Source organism: Callorhinus ursinus, unplaced genomic scaffold, assembly GCF_003265705.2.
Source record: "Callorhinus ursinus isolate GAN/ISIS: 27379988/994484 unplaced genomic scaffold, GSC_fseal_2.0 scaffold2, whole genome shotgun sequence".
NCBI lineage: Eukaryota > Metazoa > Chordata > Mammalia > Carnivora > Otariidae > Callorhinus > Callorhinus ursinus.
The window spans coordinates 30,897,667-30,922,366 of NW_027397064.1; the positions used below are offsets into that span (position 1 = coordinate 30,897,667).

The 24,700-nt window shown below is 33.9% G+C and overlaps 1 protein-coding gene and 1 pseudogene across 14 annotated transcripts in view; both read right to left on the reverse strand.

Annotated features, from left to right (window-relative positions):
- NBEAL1 (neurobeachin like 1) overlaps positions 1-24,700 on the reverse strand; it is a 190,060-nt gene that overhangs the window by 126,249 nt on the left and 39,111 nt on the right. For 10 of the 14 annotated variants that reach the window (XM_073879880.1, XM_073879860.1, XM_073879856.1 and 7 more), the window contains exons 7-13: positions 23,570-23,652; positions 18,322-18,407; positions 14,768-15,074; positions 13,221-13,327; positions 5,274-5,360; positions 3,120-3,203; positions 41-139 (exon numbers count right to left, since the gene is read on the reverse strand). In XM_073879880.1, the coding sequence (XP_073735981.1) occupies positions 41-139; positions 3,120-3,203; positions 5,274-5,360; positions 13,221-13,327; positions 14,768-15,074; positions 18,322-18,407; positions 23,570-23,652 (853 nt within the window). The remainder of the gene's footprint in view (positions 1-40; positions 140-3,119; positions 3,204-5,273; positions 5,361-13,220; positions 13,328-14,767; positions 15,075-18,321; positions 18,408-23,569; positions 23,653-24,700) is intronic. The other 4 variants (XM_073879871.1, XM_073879868.1, XM_073879885.1 and 1 more) reach the window with 3 other exon arrangements.
- On the reverse strand, positions 22,344-22,826 carry LOC112836195 (ADP-ribosylation factor-like protein 2-binding protein pseudogene; annotated as a pseudogene).

The window sequence follows — 24,700 nt, forward strand, 5'->3', positions numbered from 1 at the left end:
GGAGATAATGGAACTTGTTTAATAAAGCTAAAAAACTCACCATATTCATAAGTTCTTTAAGTAGTTCCAGTGGTGGCTGACCCAGGGATTTTAAAACCTCAAACATATGTGTATAACCAATTCTTTCTTTAAATACTTCCTAGAGGAAGGAAAATAAATACATCAAAGCACATTTTCAAAGGCTGAATTTAATGGAATATTTAAAATGCTGAGTAAAGGGCATCTGCCCTCAGCTCAGGTCATGATCCCGGGGTCCTGGGATCGAGCCCCGCATCGGACTCCCCTCTCTGTGGGAAGCCTGCTTCTCCCTCTCCCACTCCCCCTGCTTGTGTTCCCTCTCTCTGTGTGTCTCTGTTAATTAAATAAATAAAATCTTTAAATAAATAAAATAAAATGCTGGGTAATACCCATTCAAGTTAATTAACTTAATGTTGAAAAGACTGAGTTCAATATTTGCTTCTTAGATCACTTCTCCATCTTAAAATAAATTCCATATACCTTCTGAAATATGATGTGACCATAATCTACCAAAATATAATGAAATAAGCAATAACTGTATATTATAAAATTACTATATTAATTTCAGATTAGAGTACAATTACTTCTTCACTTGATTTGTAATTTAAGTATTATATATATAAGTATTAAGTAATATTAATATATAAGTATTAAGTAATATAATTTGTAATTATATAGTATTACATGAAGTCAAAACAAAAATGAAAAATGAGACTTTAGGGGTAACAGGAGTCAGTCTAGAAGACTAAAGAGTTCTGGCAATTTTGAGTAGTGACCAGAAAAAAATGGGGAGTTTTCTCTCTGCTTTTTGTATCTAAATGCACTGAATTATCTGGAACATCAAGTTCATTTTAGTAAGGTCTAAGTCATATGTATTTTTGAACTTGTGGGCACACAAAACCACAAAGTAAAATAAAAAGAGAACCAAAAAAGCTAGTAATACTAAATTGGTCTAGTAAATCAGGCATAAATTTATACACTTACTACAAAATCAAAAGATTCAAACAAAATGAGTAACTGGTTGTCTCTGGGGACTCCTCCCCAGAGTTGACTGTGAGCCAAGGGTAGGAAGAAAATCTTTTTTCAAAAGGTATTTTTTAATATTAATTCACAGGGATACAGCACCCCTATGTTTATAGCAGTATTAGCTACAATGGCCAAATTATGGAAACAGCCCAAGTGTCCATCAACTGATGAATGGATAAAGAAGATACAGTGAGAGAGTGTGTATATGTGTGTGTAGACAGATATATAAATATATATATGATGGAATATTAGCCATAAAAAAGAATGAAATCTTCTCATTTGCAATGACACAGATGGATCTAGAGAGTATTATGCTAAGAGAAATAAGGCAGTCAGAGGAAGACAAATACCGTATGAGTTCACTCATACATGGTATTTAAGAAACAAAACAAACAGGCCAAGGGCAAAAAAAGAAAAAAAAAAAAAAGGAGAGCGAGAGAGGCAAATCAAGAAACAGTCTTAACTATAGAGAACAAATTAATGGTTACCAGAGGGAAGATGGGTGGGTAGGTAGGTTCAATAGGTGATGGGGACCAAGAAATGTACTTGTTGTGATGAGCACTGAGTATTGTGTGGAATTGTTGAATCACTATATTGTACACCTGAAACTAATATTACGCTGTATGCTAACTACCTGGAATTTAAATAAAAACTTTAAAAAAAAGAATACCAATCATTTTTTAAAGGGCTTTTTTAAAACAGAGATTCTATTTATTTATTTAGAGAAAAAAAGAGAGAGAAAGAGTTAAAAGCATGAGCAGGGAGAGGAGCAGAGGGAGAGGGAGAGAGAGAATCTCAAGCCGACTCCGTGCTGAGCATGGAGCCAGACGTGGGGGTCAATCTCACAACCCTGAAATCAAGGCCTGAGCTGAGATCAAGAGTCTTATGCTTAACTGACTAAGCCACCCAGCTGCCCCAATAAAGGGTATAGATCAAGAGTCTTATGCTTAACTGACTAAGCCACCCAGCTGCCCCAATAAAGGGTATTTTTAAAATAACCTTTTGAATTTTAAACCATGCAAAGCATTACATAATAAAAAAGTTATATTTTAGTAAGACTTAAAAATCATTCCAGGTCTGAATATCATAATACAGTACAGCCAATCCATTATACCCATAAACCAGTTACTGAGAACTTAAAATGATTTTTTTCTTATAGCAACTATTATAAATGGGATTTGATTCCCAAGCCAGCCTGTAAAAGTTGTAAAAGCCTATCTGGTAGGCATCTAACCATGAGTTATATATAGCAACATTTATAGAGCAATTGTTAGTCTCCTAACAAAAACCAACGGACAGTAAGGAATACTACTGAAGGCATGGCTTAGGGAACAAAGAATAATTCATTCATGTCTGCCATTTATATTAGAAGTGGCAGACAGAAGGTAAAATGGTAACAGTAATAATGATGATGATGATAGATACTGATATTCATTAAGCATTTATCATGTGCCTGGCACTATGCTTACCACTTTATACAGATGACCTCATTAATCCTTAAAACTATTCAATGAGGAAATTACTAGCACAAAATCAGCATAAGTGAACAGCAGGACAAAGTCAGTGGTAGTGAATGAGATGGAAAGAAAATCCTGAGAGTAACAAAAAAGCAGAATTTCCACGGCCAACTGGAAAAACAAGTCCCAAACCGATAAGGCTGTTCACATGTGGAAAATGTTCACAATCTAGGCAGTCATAAACTGAGCAAATAGTCAAAGAGTGATTATTTTATTAATGAAGAAAAACTATGATATAAAATGTAATTCTTTAAACACGCTAACCACAGAATCACATAAAATGATCATTTCAACACCAGTGCTACCTTTGTTGACTGATACTATAAATCTCTACAAAATTACAGTTCTATCATATAATCCCAAAGTAGTGCCCATAGGTGTTTGCTCTAAAATTATCAGCAAAATGATTCTTACACTGAGATAGTTTGTGAACTATTTCACTTCAGGTGTGAAATCACAGGTATTATATACATACTTTCATACATTACTTTGGGAATTATACAGTGAAAATTAGTTCATCTAAAATAACATTTTAGAGCTTAAAGATGTATGTTTCACCTTAGCAGCTGGAGATTTGTTCATTACTGCTGTCAAAGCCTGAATAGTTGATATAGCCAAACAATCCAACTGTCCCTGAAACACCTACCATAGAGAGAGAGAGAGAAAAAAAAAGTAAGAAATTAACAATGTGTTCAAGATTTGTATTGTTAGGAAATCTTTATTCTGAAAACCTGAAAAAAATAATTACTTAACATGCCATACATTCCTCTTCCAATAAAACAGATTTCTGAAACACTATACCTGCAAGAAAAGTTACCTACTTGACAGAAAATAAGCCATGTATCAAGAAGGATAAGGTCACATTCACTCATTACTTTGAAATGTTGTGGAAAAAAAACAAAAACCAAAAAGAACACCAAGCTTAATACATGCTTTTAAATAATGGACAATCTCCAGAGGAAGGGAGGGAAGGCTATCACTGGAAATTCTATCACATTTTAATTTCCCTTCAGAAATATACTGAACTTCCTAGGTTGAAATTTCATTATTATGTGTAATAAGATGTTTAAAATGGTGTTACTTGGTTTACAAGCCCTGTATTATAATTGAAATGGTATGTTTATTCACCAATCACACTTGCAAACATAAGGCATATCTATTTTTACATAAAATGCAAAATTTGAGGCAGAATAGAAAATGTAGTATGTATCTATAAGCATTATCAGGTTTTTGAGAAGGCAACCTTTAATGCCAAAAGCTGTAAAAAATAAAAACCAGCTTCAGCTTCATTTTGTCTCTTTCTGTTTAAGCTTCATCATAAAGAGATGTGTTAAATTTCAGGGCCGTGCATTTAGAGAAAAAAAAGTGAAAACAAAAGGTAACATTAACAACATTAAAAAACTGAACATGACTATTATATCATCAGGTTTAATCAACCATGAAACCATAGCAGGAGAAGTACAAAGTTGTAAAAACTCACAGTCCCAAAAATCTGCTTTTGGGAATATATTACTATAACTTAAAACTAGTTACTCCATGAATAGGACTTTCCTTTCTCCCTTCCACTAAAAATGATTTGAGTAAAAGAGGACTGATTAGATCTTTGTCATTTTAAGCTAAGGTCTATCATTTTTAGGCAAGTTATTTAAGCCAATATCTTGATTTTTATTGATGTTATTAAACATTATTACATAGAGCATATGTAATAAACACATAATATACATTAATCATTCTGAATAAAGAATTTAATATGAGTAAGATCTTTCCTATACTTTGTTCAAGACAACTAGGCCATAGTGCCTACAATTAGGAATACTAACATAAACCTCTAAGAATATCATTGTAAATATTTTATTAATCTACATAAGAAGGCCTTAAGACTAACATTTATAGAGAAATCTAAAACAGTACTCTATAATTGATATTTTACATCCAGAACAGAAAATAATAGATTTTCATGTCTCTTTATACCACAGCTCTATTTATAAACCTGGGTATTAAGATAATAGTAATAAAAGACATCAGGTAAGCTCTCTGAAAACATTTTGGGAAAGAAAAAAAACCAAAGCAATAGGTAGTTTTTATATGTGGTTTTTTTCAAAACTGAATTACCTAATGCTGAAAAGCAACAAAAATTGCTTATCTCTGCTCTATACCCATAGAGAGGTGACTTTTTAGAAAAGAAAGTTAAAAGTTTTATGCTAAATTAAGACTCAAAGAGTTCAGCATCTTCTCCCCTTCCTCCAGGATTTGGATGTCCATTGAATTATAATCATTACTTGTCAACAAGAAGCAAAGAATCAAGATATTAAAATTGACCACACATATTCACAAACAAAGCCTAAGGTTCCAATACACCACAATGGTTAAAGAAAGAAGCTCCCAAAATATGAAGTCACCACCACGTGGACAGCATTGATATTGGGATTCCATTCCTGTACTTTGTGTCTCCTTAAACTGAAAAGGATGCACACATATACAGATGGAATACTGTTGATCATTTATATCAACCACCAAGATTTCAATATATTTATCTTTTAGATGAAAAAAATTTTATTTTTAATTTTTAACAATTTTTAAAAATAATAAATGAAGATTAGAATTAGATAGTGTTTGTATATTTTAAGACATAAGAAGAAAAGTACAGGAATAGTTGCTCCCGTTGACTGATTTTGGACTTCAGGTGAAACAAGATGCAGGCTTTGTAGATACCTGGTCCTCATTTATTTCTGTCAGTAATTTGTTGGCAAGGTCTTTCTCGTTCTTGTCTGCCACCTTATTGTTAGCATTTAAAAAGAGCTGTTAAAAACAGAGACAAGAATAATGGAGAAAGAACATGAAATAGTTACCTATAAGCAGAAATGAAGTTTAAATGGATTTCCATGTCTCTTGAAAATAAATTCAAGAACCCACTGGTGAAGTATATCACTTTTAAAATGACAATCAACTATTCACTTTTTGGATTACAAACTAACATTAGTTCACATACTATATAATTAATTGTTAGTTATTTCTCTCTTGGAACTTGAAGTTACTAAAATAAAAAATAATAGCAACAAGTAGATTAGTTAATATTCGTAAATTCTTCAAGAATCAGCAGAAAATGTCTCACAAAAAAGAAGGAAATTTGCTACTGAGATAGATTAAAGGATACTGTAGTAAATAATGTGCAGTAAGGATTCTGTAGTCAAGTCTGTTTATAAAATGCTATTAAGGGTGCCTGGGTGGCTCAGTTGGTTGAGCGACTGCCTTCGGCTCAGGTCATGATCCTGGAGTCCCGGGATCGAGTCCCACGTCGGGCTCCCTGCTCGGCAGGGAGTCTGCTTCTCCCTCTGACCCTCCACCCTCTCATGTGCTCTCTCTCTCTCTCTCATTCTCGCTCTCTCAAATAAATAAATAAAATATTTAAAAAAAAATAAAAAAATAAAATGCTATTAAAAAAGAGTTCTTTCTGAAAATACTTATCAGAGTCTCAAATATGCTAATGTGCTTTGACAAAGGAGGTAATTATTTTCCAAAATTATCAAGAGTTAAGTATAATTTATATTAGTTTCTACACAACAGGAGATTAGGATTACCTCTGACATACATGGGGATTGCTAAGGGAATCAAGTATTTTGGTTTAAGTATATAAAATTAGCATCCCAAAAGATCTCAGGCACATTTTATATAAAAAGAAAGATAATTCAATAAGTGAAAAGGGAAAGAAAGTTAGATTTATAGAAGGATTTATCAATAGCATCCTAAGAAGGAAGTTCTATCAGAAAATAAAAAACAAAAGTCCAGTAATACACTGAAATAATGCAATATAAAATAAAACAGATAAAGATAAGGTATGACATGTTATGTAGAGCATATATAAAGCTTAACCTAAAAATAGATTAGTGTACACAACATAGGCATTGGAATCAGAAACCTGGATTTGAATCCTGGTTCTGCTAATTATTAGCTGTGTGGTTTTAAGAAAAACTACTTAACTTCTCTGAGCCTATTTTCTCAAAAGGGAAAAGAGTAACTCAGGAAATATGGGTGCAGATTAAATGAGATAATCCACGCTAGGTTATTAACATAGTGTATAGCACATAACAAGGGTTTAATAAATGAAAGCTGTTATTATTAACAGCAAAATTTACTTTTAAAAATTTTATTCATTTATTTGAGAGACAGAGAAAGTGAGAGACAGAGAGACAGAGAGAACACAAGCAGGGGGGAGGGGCAGAGGGAGAGAGAGAAGTAGACTCCCCGCTGAGCAGGGAGCCAGACACAAGGCTTGATCCCAGGACCCTGGGATCATGACCTGAGCCGAAGGCAGATGCTTAACTGACTGAGCCACCCAGGTGTCACAACAGCAAAATTTTTTAAATAGTAATATTCTATATTACCTGGTGCAGGGAACAGGAATGCTAAAAACTGATGAAAGCAAAAATGACTAAAGGCTTTCTAGAAAGCAATCCATATCAAGAATCTTAAAATTCTTTCTGCCCGTGGACGCCGCAAAGTAAGCATCGTTAAAGTCTCCCCTCCCACCGCCGTCATGTCTAAGTCAGAGTCTCCCAAAGAGCCTGAACAGCTGCGGAAGCTCTTCATCGGAGGTCTGAGCTTTGAAACAACCGATGAGAGTCTGAGGAGCCATTCTGAGCAATGGGGAACGCTTACGGACTGTGTGGTAATGAGAAATCCAAACACCAAGCGCTCCAGAGGCTTTGGGTTTGTCACGTATGCCACTGTGGAGGAGGTGGATGCAGCCATGAACGCAAGGCCACACAAGGTGGATGGAAGAGTTGTGGAACCAAAGAGGGCTGTCTCAAGAGAAGATTCTCAAAGACCTGGTGCCCACTTAACTGTGAAAAAGATTTTTGTTGGTGGCATTAAAGAAGACACTGAAGAACATCACCTAAAAGATTATTTTGAACAGTATGGGAAAATTGAAGTGATCGAGATCATGACTGACCGAGGCAGTGGCAAAAAGAGAGGTTTTGCTTTTGTAACATTTGATGACCGTGACTCTGTAGACAAGACTGTCATTCAAAAATACCATACTGTGAATGGCCACAACTGTGAAGTAAGGAAAGCCCTATCTAAGCAAGAGATGGCTAGTGCTTCATCCAGCCAAAGAGGTCGAAGTGGTTCTGGAAACTTTGGTGGTGGTCGTGGAGGTGATTTTGGTGGGAATGACAACTTTGGTCGTGGAGGGAACTTCAGTGGTCAAGGTGGCTTTGGTGGCAGTCGAGGTGGTGGTGGATATGGTGGCAGTGGGGATGGCTATAACAGACTTGGTAATGATGGAAGCCAACTTTGGAGGTGGTGGAAGCTATAATGATTTTGGCAATTACAACAATCAATCCTCAAATTTTGGACCCATGAAAGGAGGAAATTTTGGAGGCAGAAGCTCTGGCCCCTATGGTGGTGGAGGCCAATACTTTGCCAAACCACAAAACCAAGGTGGCTATGGTGGTTCCAGCAGCAGCAGCAGTAGCTATGGCAGTGGCAGAAGGTTTTAATTACTGCCAGGAAACAAAGCTTAGCAGGAGAGGAGAGCCAGAGAAGTGACAGGGAAGCTACAGGTTACAAGAGATTTGTGAACTCAGCCAAGCACAGTGGTGGCAGGGCCTAGCTGCTACAAAGAAGACATGTTTTAGACAATACTCATGTGTATGGGCAAAAAACTCGAGGACTGTATTTGTGACTAATTGTATAACAGGTTATTTTAGTTTCTGTTCTGTGGAAAGTGTAAAGCATTCCAACAAAGGGTTTTAATGTAGACTTTTTTTTTTGCACCCATGCTGTTGATTGCTAAATGTAATAGTCTGATCATGACGCTGAATAAATGTCTTTTAAAAAAAAAAAAAAGAATCTTAAAATTACTCTGTCAGTAACTGCATTTCTAGACATCTACCCTAAAAACGGTCAGAAACTCACACCAAGATTTTAAAACCAAGACGCTCACTTCAGCTTTATTTACAATAGCATAAAGTAAGAAACCACCCAAATATCCTTAAATAGTAGAATAGTTAAATAATTATGATTCATCCATATGCTGAAAGGGAAGTCCTTAAACTTTCTGGCCTCAAGACCACTTAACAGTCTTAAAAATTATTGAGAACCCCAAAGAACTTCTATTTATGTGGGGTTACATCTCTCAATATTTACACATGAAAAATTAAAATCAAAACATTTAAGTAATATTTGTTTAGTCATTCAATATTACATGATGACATAAATAACACATTTTTATGAAAAAAAACCTTTATTTTTCAAATATACATTAGTGAGAATGGCACTGCTTTTACATTTTTGCAATCTCTTTAAAAGTCTGACTTGATAGAAGACAGATGAACTCTAATATCTACTTTGCATTCAGACTGTTATGACGTTTTGATTCAAGTTTATGAAAAAAAATCTAGCCTCAAACTGAAATGTTAAGATTAGACTTTGTAGATTCCCTAAAATGATCTTGGGGGCCCCATACTCTGAGAACTGCTGGGTTGAAATATTTGCAGTCATTAAAAACAATGTTTTGAAAAATATATGATGGTATATGGGAAAGACTCATGATATAATACATATAAAAGCAGGATACAAAAATATTCACTGGCATTCCAATTTTGTAAAGAAAAATATACCCTCATTAAAAATATATATGGAAATATTGTTATGGGTATTTTGCCAAAGTTTTTAAAATTTAAATATTTATATATACATACATGTTTTACAAAAAGATTAAGAAAATATATTTTTATATTTCATTTTTCCTCCAAAATCTATATTATTGCTCTAGAATTGAAATAAAAATCTACTTTAAAAAAATGAAAAGAAACTTGTTCAAATAAGGCAATGTGTATGAATCCAGGCAGGTACAACTCCCAAAATCAACCTTTCAACTATACCATTCTATGTATCCACTCCCAACCATCTTTTCCACAAAGCATCCCTTAGTTGTTTCTTTCATAAATTCTCATTCCTACCAAGACTGCTGTAGTGATAAATTTTTTGTTGTAGTTGATTTTCAGGGGTAGAGGTGGAGAAGGAAAGGAAGAAAGTGAAGAAAATAAATTAAGGAATGTAAACAAGACAATAGTATCAACAGCTTTCCAGAATCTTATGACTTAAGTCCTCAAATAGAACTTTACATATTTATAATACATTGCAACATCTATATTTTTTTTAAAAAACTGATTAAAACTCCAAGCAGAATGCTAAAGTAAATGTTATGGTTTTGAACCCTTCTCTTTGCTACTAGAAATTTGTTGTTATTTTCTTCTCATTACTCCAAATACCTTGGACTGCTCCTAAAAATAATTTTTACATTAATTCAAAGCATATCCCCCTTCCAAAATGCAACATGGTGACACAAAACAACTCTCAAATGTTTAAGGTTCATCATAGCTATCAGAAAAGTTAAATGTATGATTTCACTGAATTATATTCTAAGTACTTCACAGTATGATGAAACTCATTTTGACAAACTAAAGGTCTTTAAACAAATACATAAGGAAATTAATGCATAAACTGGCTGGTGAATCTCATACAAAAAGAAAGCACAGAGGGCGCCTGGGTGGCTCAGATGGTTAAGCGTCTGCCTTCGGCTCAGGTCATGATCCCAGGGTCCTGGGATCGAGTCCCGCATCGGGCTCCCTGCTCCTTGGAAGCCTGCTTCTCCCTCTGCCTCTCTCTCTCTCTCTGTCTCTCATGAATAAATAAATAAAATCTTTAAAAAAAAAAAAAAAAAGAAAGCACAGAAACTACACCAGTCAGCCTAGTTTTCCATGTACTTCATAAAATGTTTAAGCTTTAGATGACAATGCTTCCTCTGAGTCTGAATAAACAACAGTTGTCTTGATTCTGTATTACTATGTAAAATAGAATAAATTATTTATTCCTTACTAACAAAATAATTCAAACAGAAGTCAATCATAGTCATCTGTAGCATCCTGTAATATATTTAAGAACTTAAGTTTTCACAAGATTCCGAACATTTTTATACATTTAGGAATCATATTAACCTATCTCTATCAAATGTATTTATCAATAAAACCTGTACTCCTCCTATATTTAATACACAGAAAACATTTTTCCACTGACCTTAAGCACCAATACAACAAAATTATATACAACCAGTGAACTCAGGGTCAGAATACCTGAATAAGAAATCCTGGCTCCATCATGGAACAGTATTAACCTTGTGTTAATCATTTAATCTCTTAGGACCTATTTCCTTCATTTGTATAATAAAAGAGTTGGGCATTTTATTTTAAAGGTTCTTCCATGTTGTTAGGACTTAGTAACTGTAATGTTTAGTGATGAGTTTATAGTGATTCTGACTAGAATATCCTGCCTAGAACACCACCTCCAGCAGAGAAGGGTAGGGTCTCAAAGCCTGGCTTTCCCCTCTGAAATGGGTTTCTTCTCTAACATTTCCTGTCTCAAAACAAAATGTGATAAATGCTATCAAATAATTAAATTTTAAAACACTAGGACTGTCAGCAAGTCTCCAGATCTGAATTATAAGAAACTCTGGCCTATACGACAGTAGAAAGAGCAAATATTAGCTCAACATCATGACCGCTATGCCAAAAAGCTTTACACTTTTTTAAAAAGATACTGTTGACCATGATATGACATTTTTTAAAATATCTGAGTTTCACATATTGAAGAAAAACACTAATCAATTTTAGTAGGAACTACATTTTATCCTAGTGATTTACTCTTCTATAATGTGTGACTGGCAGGTTCTCTTATACATGGGAGATTTTGTCTTGATGAAGTTGCCTTTGTAACTGATAAAAACACATTGCTTTTTTTTTTTAAACAACAAACAAAAGGTTTTATAAAGTTTCTTATGCTGTTTTCATCTCCCTAGGATTTCTTTCCCAAGAATAATGTTTAAAAGGTGGGGGGAGGCATCTTCACTCTCTAGTGGTAGTACTTTCATTGACTTTGTAAATATTCATCCTATTTACTTCATCAATATATTCCTTATTTTTTTAATACTATTTCTTTAATCTTTCTGCTATAAGCTAAGCAACAGAGTGACATAAATGCTTTCATGGGTAACTCTCCTAACAGTGTGAAAAAATTCGAGGAGCTGATGATATTAAAATCCTCCTTTTGGGATATCCTCACAAAATCAGAATGAAACCCTAGCATTTTTCAGCACAGATTCCATGAAAGGAATACCTCAAATAGAAAAGTAAAAGCTCTTTGAAGTGGTTCCATTTTCAAAGGCTTTTCAAGAAGCATTCTAAAAAATTTCTGATACCATCCTGAAATTTATGAAAATAAAATAATCAGATATTAGTTATTATGTGCTCACAAATCTGCTACAAATGTAAACTAGTAAAAAAGAAAAATAATAGCAAATTAGCAGTATATATCAAGAACATTAACAGTATTTCTATTTTCCTACTTTTCTATATTCCCCAATTTACAAATTGTTTTTATATAATGTTCCCTAATTTTAAAAAAGCATGTTTGCCCTTTGACCTAGGAATTCTACTAGAAATAGAATTCTAGTCTATGAACTTGAAGGAGTTATGGAAATAAGTTGAGTATTTGCCATAGGGAATAGTTAGGTAAATTATGGTACATCTACTTAATATTATGTAGATATTAAAATCGTAACACAGGAAAATGCAAACAAAATCATCTTACATGAAACAAAAGCACAAAAGTATATGCATCAAATACACCAAATTTTAACAATGCACAACAAAAGACTTTAAAACTCAACAACAAAAAACACACAACCCAATTAAAAAATGCACAAAGAACCTGCATAGACATTTCTCCAAAGAACATATACAAATAGCCAATAAGCACATGAAAAGATGCTCAGTCTCATTAATCATCAAGGGCAAATCAAAATCACAATGAGATGCCATTTCACACCAATTAGCATTAGCTGTTATCAAAAAGGAGAATGTGAAAAAATCAGAACCCTTATGCGCTGTTGGCAGGAACATCAAATGGCACAGCCACTGCGGAAAACAGTAAGGTGGTTCCTCAAAATATCAAAAATTTAATTACTATATGATCCAGCAATATCACTTCTGGAATATATCCAAAAGAACAGAAGCAGGGACTCAAAGAGATATGGGTATATTCAGGTTCATAGCAGCTTTATCCACAATAGCCAAAAGGTAGAATCACAACAAGAGTCCATCAACACATGAATAGGTAAACATACTGTGGCATTTACAGACAATGGAATATTATTCAGCCTAAAAAAAGGAAGAAAACTCTGCAATATGCTACAACAGGGATGAATCTTGAGGACATTATGCTAAGTGAAATAAGCCAGTCATAAAAAGACAAATACTATATGACTCTACTTACATGAGGTACTTAATCAAAAATCATAGAGACAGAAAGTAGAATGGTGGTTGCCAGGGGTTGGAGGGAGAGGAGAATGTGGAATTGTTTAATGGGTCTATAAGATGTAAAGGGTTATGGAGAATGGATGGTGGTGATAGTTGCACAGCAATGTGAATGTATTTAATACCACTGAATTATACCCTTAAAAATGGTTAAGATGGTAAATTTTATGTGTATTTTACCATAATAAAAAAGAAAATCAGTAATAATATGTTTAAATTTGAATCAAAGCATAAACAAAATAAGAGCTTTCTAAAATCAAAGACAATAGGAATAGAAAAATACCTTGCAATTCTGTAACAGTCGTATGAGATGTTCAAAGCAATTACTGTTAAGAAAAATGGCCTGAAGAACAGGCCTATCAGTGCAGTCTAACATGGCTGTGATGGTATCTAGGAAAATAAAAACAAAATCATCCATTTATAAAGTGGAAAATTTGGGATCACAGAAACATTTACTTTGGCTATATTTTTAATTTAGGCTTTTCAGCTGACAGATGTAAATGAATTAGGAAGAAATAGGGATGGAGGGTGGAAAAAAAACTGTACTTATTACTTGTTAAGAAAAATGAATATTTTTATAATTTATTATTAAAAATATTTAAATTTTTATACATAAGAGTGATATATATCTCCCAGAGATTTACATAGTTATTCTTCCATTATAATGCTCAAGTATAACTAACTGAGGTTTTCAACTTGCTATTAATAAGTAACACCTGGTTATGTTTTGCAACAGTCTCATTTATACAGTATAAAATTAGCATGTAGCCATTAAGAAAATGGGACTTAGGAAATCAATCTATTTATGATGATGGTTTGCTCTTGTTTCCTACTGAACAGATATTCTCATTCAGAAATCAAGGGATAATCAGCATAAGTAATACAACAGTTCTTAACAAATAAGTCCATTCAATATAGACTCAAACTTTCTTATAAAGTTATAATTTATAACAATTATAAAACATATTTTATAAAAGAACAGAAACTAGACAAAATGAATCTTATTTTCCTACAGAAACAAAGTCTCTTGTGCATTGTAAGGGATCAAGTTTCACCAAGATTCTGGTGTCTAATATTTTTAAATTAGACACCACACACACCCTTACACAACCATGTTTTTAAGTCTCTAGAGCTGTACAACAAACCATTAATGTTGGTTATGTCTGGGTGGTAAAATATAAAAAACTTTTTACTTATCCACATTTCCTAGTACAGCTGTAATGAAAATATTTTATTTCTATAAAAAGAAGCTCTCAATTAAGAATACTTGTACTATCAATCTAACAGGGGAATACAGTAAGAAATCACATATATTGATGAAAGAGCTTACAGAGAAAAACAGAGATATATAAGCAAAGAATGACACAAACCAACAAACACAAAGAGAGGGCAAGAGAAACGAAAAAAACAAAATAAAACAGAGGTCCTCTAGAGAAAGGATAGATGTTAAAGTGACATCTATAGAGATTTATAGAAGGACATACAAAATTGTCATATGTGACTCTTGCTATGAGTTAGACAATGCAAATGACACCTCCTGAAAACTTACTTTTCCTAGAATTTGAAAATAATAGCTGACTTTCTTTTTAACATTGATGCTTTTAATCGATCACACTTTCAAAAAACAATAGAGGCTCAATTTTGTCATTGTTAAAGCAAAGATGTTGTAAACAAATTGAGTCCGTATTAATTATTCTGAAGTCAAAATCTAAAGTCACACAATAGCTGAATTAAACAATCAATACTTCTATATGATAGCCTTGAATTTCAAATGAGTCTTAAAAAACAGACTCAGAGAAAACAGTATAATAAACTTTATATAATACTTACTCAGCATTTTGATCTGCAGAGCTATGAACCGGCTTTCCCACTGTCTGGACCTCCTTTGATTAGGTAAAGCTGAATGATCCGAATTTAGCAATTTAAAATAGTTCTCCAAAATAGTGCTGGTTTCCACCTGACGCTGATCAGAGCTGCTAGTGAGAAGGATATGTACTACTTCTGTAAGGCACTTCAGAGTAAGTTCTACCTTCCTACCCACTTCTTCAGGATTTCCATCATCCCAGGAATCACAATCTGCCAAAACTCTCATAAGAACTTCCATGGTGGCTGGAGAAATTGCTTGCAAAGCATTCCTCTGAAACATGAGAGAGAATAAAAATGAAACCCAAATCTAACTGAAATTCTGTATGTTTGCAAAAGTAAAGTTTAATAAATCTGCAGACTTTTTCTTTTAATAAATCAACATAAAAAATTTTATCACATACTTTGACAGACATTGCTAGTGTTTTATGCGTATTAAGTCTTATAATCTGTAAGTAAGTACTGTGCTAGATTACTAGATTTTCATTTTTATTCAGAAAGCAATCTGCCCACATAGAAAACTTGTTTACCACCCGCCTTTGCAGCTGGGGTAGCCATATGACATAGTTCTGGTCAAGAATATATGCCGGTAGACTATGAGGTAAATATAACTTTACAAATAAAAACAGAAGAACCCTTTGCTCTTGGCCTTTTCATCTTTTTCCTGCCTGGAATGCAGATACAATGCTTGAAGCCACCTTTAAATCTTGAAGAAACAAAACCCAAGAATTATAATAAGGAAAGCAGAACAGGAATGTGAAAGGACTTAGTCCTTGAGGATACCATGGAGCTGCTATACCAGCCCAGAACTGCCTACATCTGGTTTTCTTGAGCCAACATAAAAACAAAACAAAACAAAACAAAAAACAAACAAAACCCTCAATTTGGTTAAGCTTCTCTAGGGTTTTGTGTTGGTTATAGCAAATCCACCCCAAATATAGATATATTAGAGGACTGGCTTGACTCTGATTCTACAAACATATTTCTGAAATTCTAAATAATTGGTAGCTATTCGAGGTGATCCATTAAACTTGTAAATAATACATATTGCCTAAAACTGTTAAACTGATATATAATGAATCCAAACATAATTATGCAAAATCATCTGAAAGTAACAGCACTTTAGGCCATTAGAGCTTATTATCAATATAATAAATAATATCAATAACAAGTGCTACAATGGGAGAAACTGCCAGTAGAACACCCAACATCCATTTTCCTCCACTTCCTTATAAAAAGAAGCCTGATATTTTACTGGACATGTGGCTACCAGAAATAAAGATTACATTTCCTAACCTCCCTTGTTGCCAAGGAGGCTGAGGAAGCACGTTTTATCAAATTTTTTATCTGGACGTATTTTCCTTTTTTGCAGTTATCTCATGGAGTTTGGCAAATGAGATAAAAAAAAAGATGAGTGTCAGCTTTTCAGTATCTCCTTTAAAGATAGTTGGCATGTGCCATTTGTCTCCCTCCTCATCTCCCCTCCATTTTTGTGCCCAAAATACAAATGCAAATGGCCAGAACTCTAGAAGCTAATCATGTCGCAAAAGAAATAATAACAAATTGACATTCAGAAGGAACCTGGATCCTTGAAGATCCTAGAGCCATCAGATTAACTCTGGACTGCTTACTGCTATTTTTTTTTTAATGAGGGAAAAAAAGTAAACTTCTATCTTAAGCTGTTATAATTTTAGTATTTACTACTAATTACGGGAATCACACATCTAAGTGACAGACCTGTGACTTACTCAGTTCTTATAAGCACTTTACATATATTATGTGTCATTTGGTCCTTAGGACTATCTTGTAATTGTTACTGTTTCCATATTATAAATAAATAAACTAAAACACATGTAAATATAGAAGCTAAAACACATGTAAACAGTTTATCCAAGGTCACACAACTGGTTAGAGATGGACATGGGATTCAAACCTATGTCAGTCTGTCTCCAAAGCCTATCCTCTTAACATAACACAAAACAACAAATATGCCAATGGGAAGCCTAGGCATGATGCCTGGAGAAGGGAGACCAGTCACGGGACTTCAATTTTTCTGCTGTTTATGACAAGGCCATTCTTACACCTTTAGATATTCAATTCATCTAAATATCCTTGTATTTACTCTATATTCAATAAATTTCTGACCTCAAAACAGCTATAACTACAGCTATAACCTGATTATAAGGATTTTGAGCATTTTTAATACATAAAATAATAAATTGGCCTTCTAGTAGCTACTTGAATTCTATGTGAGTTTTAATTATTGGAGGTCTCTCAGTGCTTCATTACCCCTGGGCACTAACAAAAACAAGTCTCTGTGTTCAAAATGGTAATGGGATCCAACCAGCTTCTCCACTAGTCAAAAACAATGTCATTTCCAATTTTATTCATGTATACTTATTCTTATTTTTAGTAGCAGAGAAACAACGGAAATGAGTAGATACTGATGCAAAAGAAGAATATCAGCTAATAAAGGAAGGTGACAAAGCAAACAAACTGAAAAATAAGATTCTAGTCATTATCCCCCTCACAAAAAAAAGACTCTTCTACTAGAGTGAAGAGGAAAGGCAAGGTAGCCCACTAGGAAACCCAAATAGTATTATTAGCAATATCTGTAACTTTGTTACCAAAAGAAATCCTATATATTTTCATATATTCTAGCTGCAATGTCTTGAAAATCATGTTTGTCTTTTTTTTGAAATTACATTTATTACTAGACTTGCTGCTATATCTCTTTAGTGTTATAAAAACACATTCCTATGTTACAAATTTATCTTAATATTTTAGTAACTGCATTTTAGCATAATTAGTTTCCTTTGCGATCTTATGTATTTAATTTTATGCATTTGAAATATTCCAACAAGGGGCTTTACAGATTGTCAACAGCATAGGCAGCACAAAAAGTGTTAGAAACTTCTGATCTAAACTGTGTGCTTAAAGAAAACATATAGGATGTTCTTTCCAAACTATAATCCTGTTTTCAACTAGTAGTTATACTCAAAGTTAACCACAGAAAACTTTCAAGATGCTCACCTCCAAAAATAAAGAAATAAAGATTACTAGAATTTCCTTCTTTTGAGTAATAAAAAGTTACTTGGGTTTGTTGAAAAAAATGCATATAAACCTTGTATATATGCATTTAGAAATTAAGTAGACAGAAGAATGTTTAATTCATATATATTTAATTTTGAGTTTGATTTCATCATGTGGACTAACAAGGGCTGACTTTATATTCTAAAGTAAGAACTAGCAGTTGAAAGTCAACACAACTAAGAACTTACAATAAAAAAAATTGTTAAATATGGTTATTTAGGCAGTAATTTTATTGTTAGTGCTAATATTATCACTTAGGTTTTTAAAGAAGTTTTAAAAGATTAGTTTTAAACAAGTTATAAACCCAGAAAAATATCCATGTGGTTCATGAAATTATAAAACAACAAGGAATACATTAAATAAGCCACAGAAAACTTTTTGCACTGTTAACTACTGTTTTAAATATTAACTTTCAACACTTTCCTCACCTGCCCACCGGCTACAATGGCTCCAAAGAGATGCAATAAGCAACACTTAAGACTTTCCTTGAGATGTTCACTTTCCTGAAAACACTCTGTGAATATAATACACAAATAAACAAGTAAGATTTCTCTTTCACAGTATGACTTATTTCTAAGGAATGTCTGACACTGAAACATTAAAAACTATTAAAAGGCTAAAGTTTGTTAAAAGGCAAGGCTGATATGCATTTTTTCATAGTAAAGGAAAAGAAAACCATCAATCAGGTAGTATTTTAGATAATTTATTTATGTTACCTCATTTAATTCTCATAATACTCCATATGAGAATATTTTGCCCTCATTTATAAATGAGCAAATGAAATGTCTTATCTAAAGTTATAGAGCTGCTAAGTGACAATGCTAGAAGCTAACTGAAATCTGACATAAAATTAGATGTGTTTTTTTACTACTACTTCCTCTTATTAGTATAATTGACTATAATTAGTCAATTATAAAATTGGAAGAGTTGGACAAAAAGATTTCCTGGGTTTACTTCAGGGCAAACATTCCAAAATTCTGGTACCAATAATAACCTTTCTTTTAACATTATAAAGTATTTTATTGTTTTCAAAAGGTTATACATGCACATAACAAATAATTAAAACAGCATAAAAGAACTGTGACAAGGAAAAGTCAGTCTCCCTCAAACGTATTCCTCAATCTACCAAGCTCCCCACACCTTAAAAAAAAAAAAAAAAGCTATACATATACCACTGCATCATGTTTTTTTTTTTTTTAACATTAATATATACTGGGTATTATTACATCTTAACATAAACATCTTCCTTATTCATTTTTAGGACCACTACAATGATATACCTTAATTTACTTAACCAGTTTTCTACTGATAAACTTTTATGATTTTCCTTTTCATTTTGATAGTCTAATAACCCAGTAATGAATATTTTTGCATATATCGTTACATATATAGAGAAGGTATAATAACAGAATTCTTTCCAATTTTATACATAACAAACATTACCAAAAAGAAATAGCTTTGAGGTAAATGTATTCATAGAAATCTATACTTAAAAAATTCAATGATTCCAGCTTTGTTGGAATAACTGTCACTATCACTATACATGGCTTTCTGCTTGAAATAACTAGAAAACTAGACAAAATAGGTAGAAATTTATGCACTCTAGAAATTTTCCTTCTCTCAAGAGAAACAAGGTAAGCTCAACGATTATCTCAGCTTCCTGTTGTGGACATGTTCTGAACAACTGCACAGAAAAGGGGAACCCTAAAAGAAGATGGCTATTTGTTAAGTTAGGAGACAGATAAAACCTTTGGGGAGGCCTAGGTAACTGGAATTTGTGAAGCAGTACAGGAGTAGAAGAAGCACTCCAGAAATATTAGTAGGGCTCACTTTGAGTCAAAGTATCAGTTCTTACATGATACTGTGAAATCCCACAAGACAGGCAAAAACCTACCAAGAAGTTTTAAGCTGAGTAACTGTCAGATTTTACACAGAGCTGCAAGAAGACAGAGTTCTAATCAGCCACAGGAGACACACAGAAAACATATAAAGGATATAAAAAGATATACCATGTAAACTCTAATCATAAGAATGCTGGTGTGGCTATATTAGTATCTGACAAAGCAGGCAAGAATATTATCAAGGTAAGGCAAGGAATATTACCATGGGTAAAAAGGGAAATGTCATTATCAAAGATAGGATTTTTTAAAAATCTACAATAGTTTATTTTAAAGACTTCACATTTACAAGTACTTATGATAACTTCTTTGGGATAAACTACCAAAATATGTGCACAACCTATATTCTGCCAACTACAAAATACTGACTGAATAAGTAACAAATAATGAGTTTATCAGATTCAACCACTGGAAGTCTCAGTATTCTTAAGATACCAATTCTCCTAAAATGGTTCCTAGATTCAATACAATCCCAAACAAATATATCAGCAAGTGTTTTTGTAAAAATATTTAAAAACTGGCTTCTAAAATGCATATAAAAATGTAAAGGATCCAGAATAGCCAAAAAATTTTTGAAGAAAAACAAAGTTGAAGGACTTAATGATTTCAAGACTTAGCATAAAGTCACAATAATCAATACAGTGTGGTAATATCATAAGGGCAGATATATGTAACAAAAAAAAAAAGAATCCAGAAATCAGCCTAGTTTGATTATGTAGCTGAAGCCGATATCGCTACTGCTGGTCAGAGTGGACGCTGCAATCATCTTCACCAAGCACTCAAACAACGGACTATTTCTGTCTTGTTTTAATTCTTAGGAAAAAAGGAAAGAAAACAAAAGCCAATATGGTAAAATGTTATGGCAAGATCTGACAAATATGAGTAGGAAACACAAGGTATTCCTTGTATATATTCAGCAATATTTTCTATATTCTCGAACTATGGCACAACCATTTTTTAAGAAAGAAAACTAAATCCACATAGGTCACACCTATAGTAGCCAAATTTCTTGTAAGTTTTTTTTTTTACTCACAGAAGTATTTAATAAGTGAAAACACATTAAAAAACACATAACCTATAACTCATCCTTTAAAACCAGAACAGCCAAGTAAAAATTCAGTACAGAATTTTTACTTTAAAAAGGTTTAAAAATAGGTAATAAATTTATATACATATATACATATATGTGTGTATATAAAAATATACACATGTGTGTATATTTAAACCTTATATTTAAACGTGTGTATTTTTAAACCTTAAAAGTAAGTAATAAATTTATATACATATATACACTTTTAAACCTTTTAAAGGTTTAAAAAAATAAGTAATAAGTTTATATACATACACACACACACACACACACACACAGATATATGGCTAGGGAAAGAAACAGAACACATTGGGAATTCAACAACTATGTTTTTTCTTCTTTCTAGAGATGTGACATCATGTTTTCTGGTCAGTAATGTTCTTTCAAATACTACTGAATCAAAGCAAACTCATACTGAGCTGGTTACACCCGTAAGAGGAAGAAGGAACTCCTTACCTCAACAGAAAACCTAATGAACTGACTTATACAGAAAGGGTTTTAGCAAACCTACACAAACACTTAACATGCTATAAGAAAAGGATACTTTTTAACTTACCTCCAGCATAAGTATACATTTATTGGTGTTCACTAAAATAGAAACACCAAGGCAGAAAGCATTTTTGCTTTCATGGTACTAATAACTAAAAAGCACACAGCATATATTAATTTGATCTTTAAATGGGTAATCATGGAAGTTCCAAGATTACATCTACTACGTCAGCCTGAGTATTCATCTATAAAAATATTTTTTTCAAAAATGCTTAAAAGGAGGTTCAAGAAACAGTGGAACTACATCAGGACCAGCAGAAGATAGTGATACAAGGATTGCAAATATAAGACTAGAAATTGATATTCACATGTAGCTTTTGGGTAAAGGACACCTCTCTCAGTTGATTCCTATAGCCAAGACTAACTGTTACAGTAGGAGCTTCAGAAACTTCAGGATGATCAGCTGGCTTAACATCCTGGATAAATACTCCCAGTCAAAAACCCCAATGAGGCTGCAGGACTGAAATTTTGATGCATATGAAAACCTGAGTGTACAAAATGCCTGTTGGGACATGCAAAGCCTGTTGGGCCAAAGAGGGCTGGTGATGGTGAGTTTTCAAACACCAACACACTAACATGTATGCTAGGGAAGAAGCCCCCAGGTGGAATGCTGGCCCTGGGACTGCTCTAGAAGAGCCTGACTCATGGGAGTACAGCAATTCCCGACCCAAAAGCCCCTGAGAAAGGTGTCTACTATGGGGAGCAGTACCAGGGTCACTGAATACAAGAAGGTATTTCAAGAGAAACAGGTCCCAGGAGGGTCAGGTAATTTTCTTTTCAACCCAACATTAATGAACAGTTGCAAAACAGAGTCACTCTTTCCAAGATGTATTCTTCTGTCACATTAGCTTTAGCCTCCCCCAGTCTAATGGGCTAGCACACCCAGAAAGATCTCACCGCCCAGAGGTGGGCCCTACAGCCTCAGATCGGTCTGGGAAACTGATAAAGATGAGTTGCACAACTATGTCACCACTAAAGTGCTGCTTAAACCCAGTCCCCAGCCTTCTTTTTCTGCTCTATAGCCCAGAAACACTTCTTTAAAAGCCAGAAAAGCTGTAAACATGAACAGCATGTCCAATATGTCACCAGCTACTTTCTCTTTACAGTGCTGTAAAGATACTGTGCAAGTCACCATGTTAAATCCAGGAATCTGTTCTAGCAGATGTTCTTCATTATACTTTTCTACCAAAGAAATATATTCATTACAAATAGGTGTGTAGGTACGTTTATTATCTCCCATGTCTTCAAACTCTCCTGGGAGTGCTTGTCCATACAAATTTTCTTTAATAAATGGAACTCTTCATCCATGATAATAAAATCCAACCATAGCATCAAATTCTGTATCAGAGGTAGAAGAGAAGGACAGTGCAAAGTTCTCTTCCTCTAGGGTGTCCATCACTATTGCCCCTATGCCATCCACCTGTGGGGTGAGTGGGCCTGTTAGCTCCCTACCGCAAATGTGGCCTGGGCCAAAGCCGCACTCGGCTCTACAGAGCCCCAACTGGCAAAAGGGAGGCCTCATCCCTGAGCCCACCACCAGCTCACAGCCCAGCTAGGTAGTTCCTGGGCAGGAGGCCCTGGCCTCAGGCTCCCAGGCTGTGGCCATATACCAGCTGGGCCCCCGTGCCCCTCTTAAGTTTATTTCAGTAAAAATTCAGAAGGTCTATAGTACAGTCATTATAATATTAAGCTCTTCTCAAAATAAAACCCCTTTCATCTCCCCCTCTGAGACGAATCATGAGAGACTATGAACTCTGAGAAACAAACTGAGGGGAAACAAACTAGAGGGGAGGGGGTGGGGGGATGGGTTAGCCTGGTGATGGGTATTAAAGAGGGAACGGACTGAACGGGGCACTGGGTGTTACACGCAAACAATGAATCATGGAACACTATATCAAAAACTAATGATGTAATGTACGGTGATTAACATAACATTAAAAAAAAAAACACTTTCAGAACAGAAAATTAGAGAAGAACACTAATCACAGCAAAATATGAATCAAGTACTCCAGTGATAGGTTCTTATAATCTTTATCTTACAAATACAGAAAGCTGAATCAAGCAGAATCAGAAGAATATAAAAATAAAGAATAATCAGAGTAACATCAAAATCAAAGAGAAACTAGGATCAATACTTACGATAAAAGAAAGGGACAAACTCCACTGTGAGAGAAGCTGGTTTATATTTCTGTCTGCTCTTTTCCACAGTACTAAGGATTCGTCTATTATTAAAAAGAAGTTAATACCAAATTATAACAATGGTGAGTAGAGATGGCATAATTACAGAAACAACTATAAATTTAATATATTACTTTTTATTTATATATTGAACAATACATCTCTAAGATTGATATAATCTTGAAAAGGAAGTCTAGCCTATAATTTAAATGCTCACCAATCAAAGGATTTCTTCTTTTGAATTAAGAAAAAAAAATTTAAATGCTTAATGGTGAAACATGCAGCCAGGTTAAGTCTCCAAAGAACTAGAAACAGAAAAAAGGAACTAGGCATTTAAAATTTCCAGTCTGTAAGATTATTTGTTCAACAGTACTGCTAATTTGACACCTAAGGCTGTAGCTTATTACTACAGGGCAAATGAAATTCATCAGAAATCAGGCCACTCTTTGCCACTTTCTGAAATTTTATCTGGACACAAAGTATCCATTCCACTGCCTTCTTCCATTTTAAATTAATGTAGATCTAGTATGCGCTGGGATTTTTTTTTTTTTAAGGATTTTATTTTTTATTTGACAGAAAGAGAGAGCAAGCGAGCACAAGTTGGGGGAAAAGGGCAGAGGGAGAGGGAGAAGCGGGCTCCCAAACAGGGAGCATGGTGCGGGGCTCAATCCCAGGACCCTGGGATCATGACCTGGGCTGAATGCAGATGCTTAACTGACTGAGCCACCCAGGTGCCCAGGGAATTATTTTTGTTTTTAATGACAATTCCAGTAGTTTTGATGGCTGAAATATTTCTACAGACTATGGCAAGGCCAACACATATAGCATGTGCTTTTACCAAGATCATTTCAGTTCAACACAAAATTAGTCTCTTAAATGGGCATGGTAGTGTAGGGATTGGGGAATAAAAGCTATTGTTAAAATGATATATCTGACCAGTTGACTGCAGAAAATTAAACAAAAAACAAAGAACTCAGACACTTTTTTTGTGCCCTGGAAAAACTCCTAATATTGTTAGATAAAGCCAGCAAAAAGGAAAATATTTGAAAAACAGCCACAAAGAAATTCTATATGTCTAAATATGATCTACTG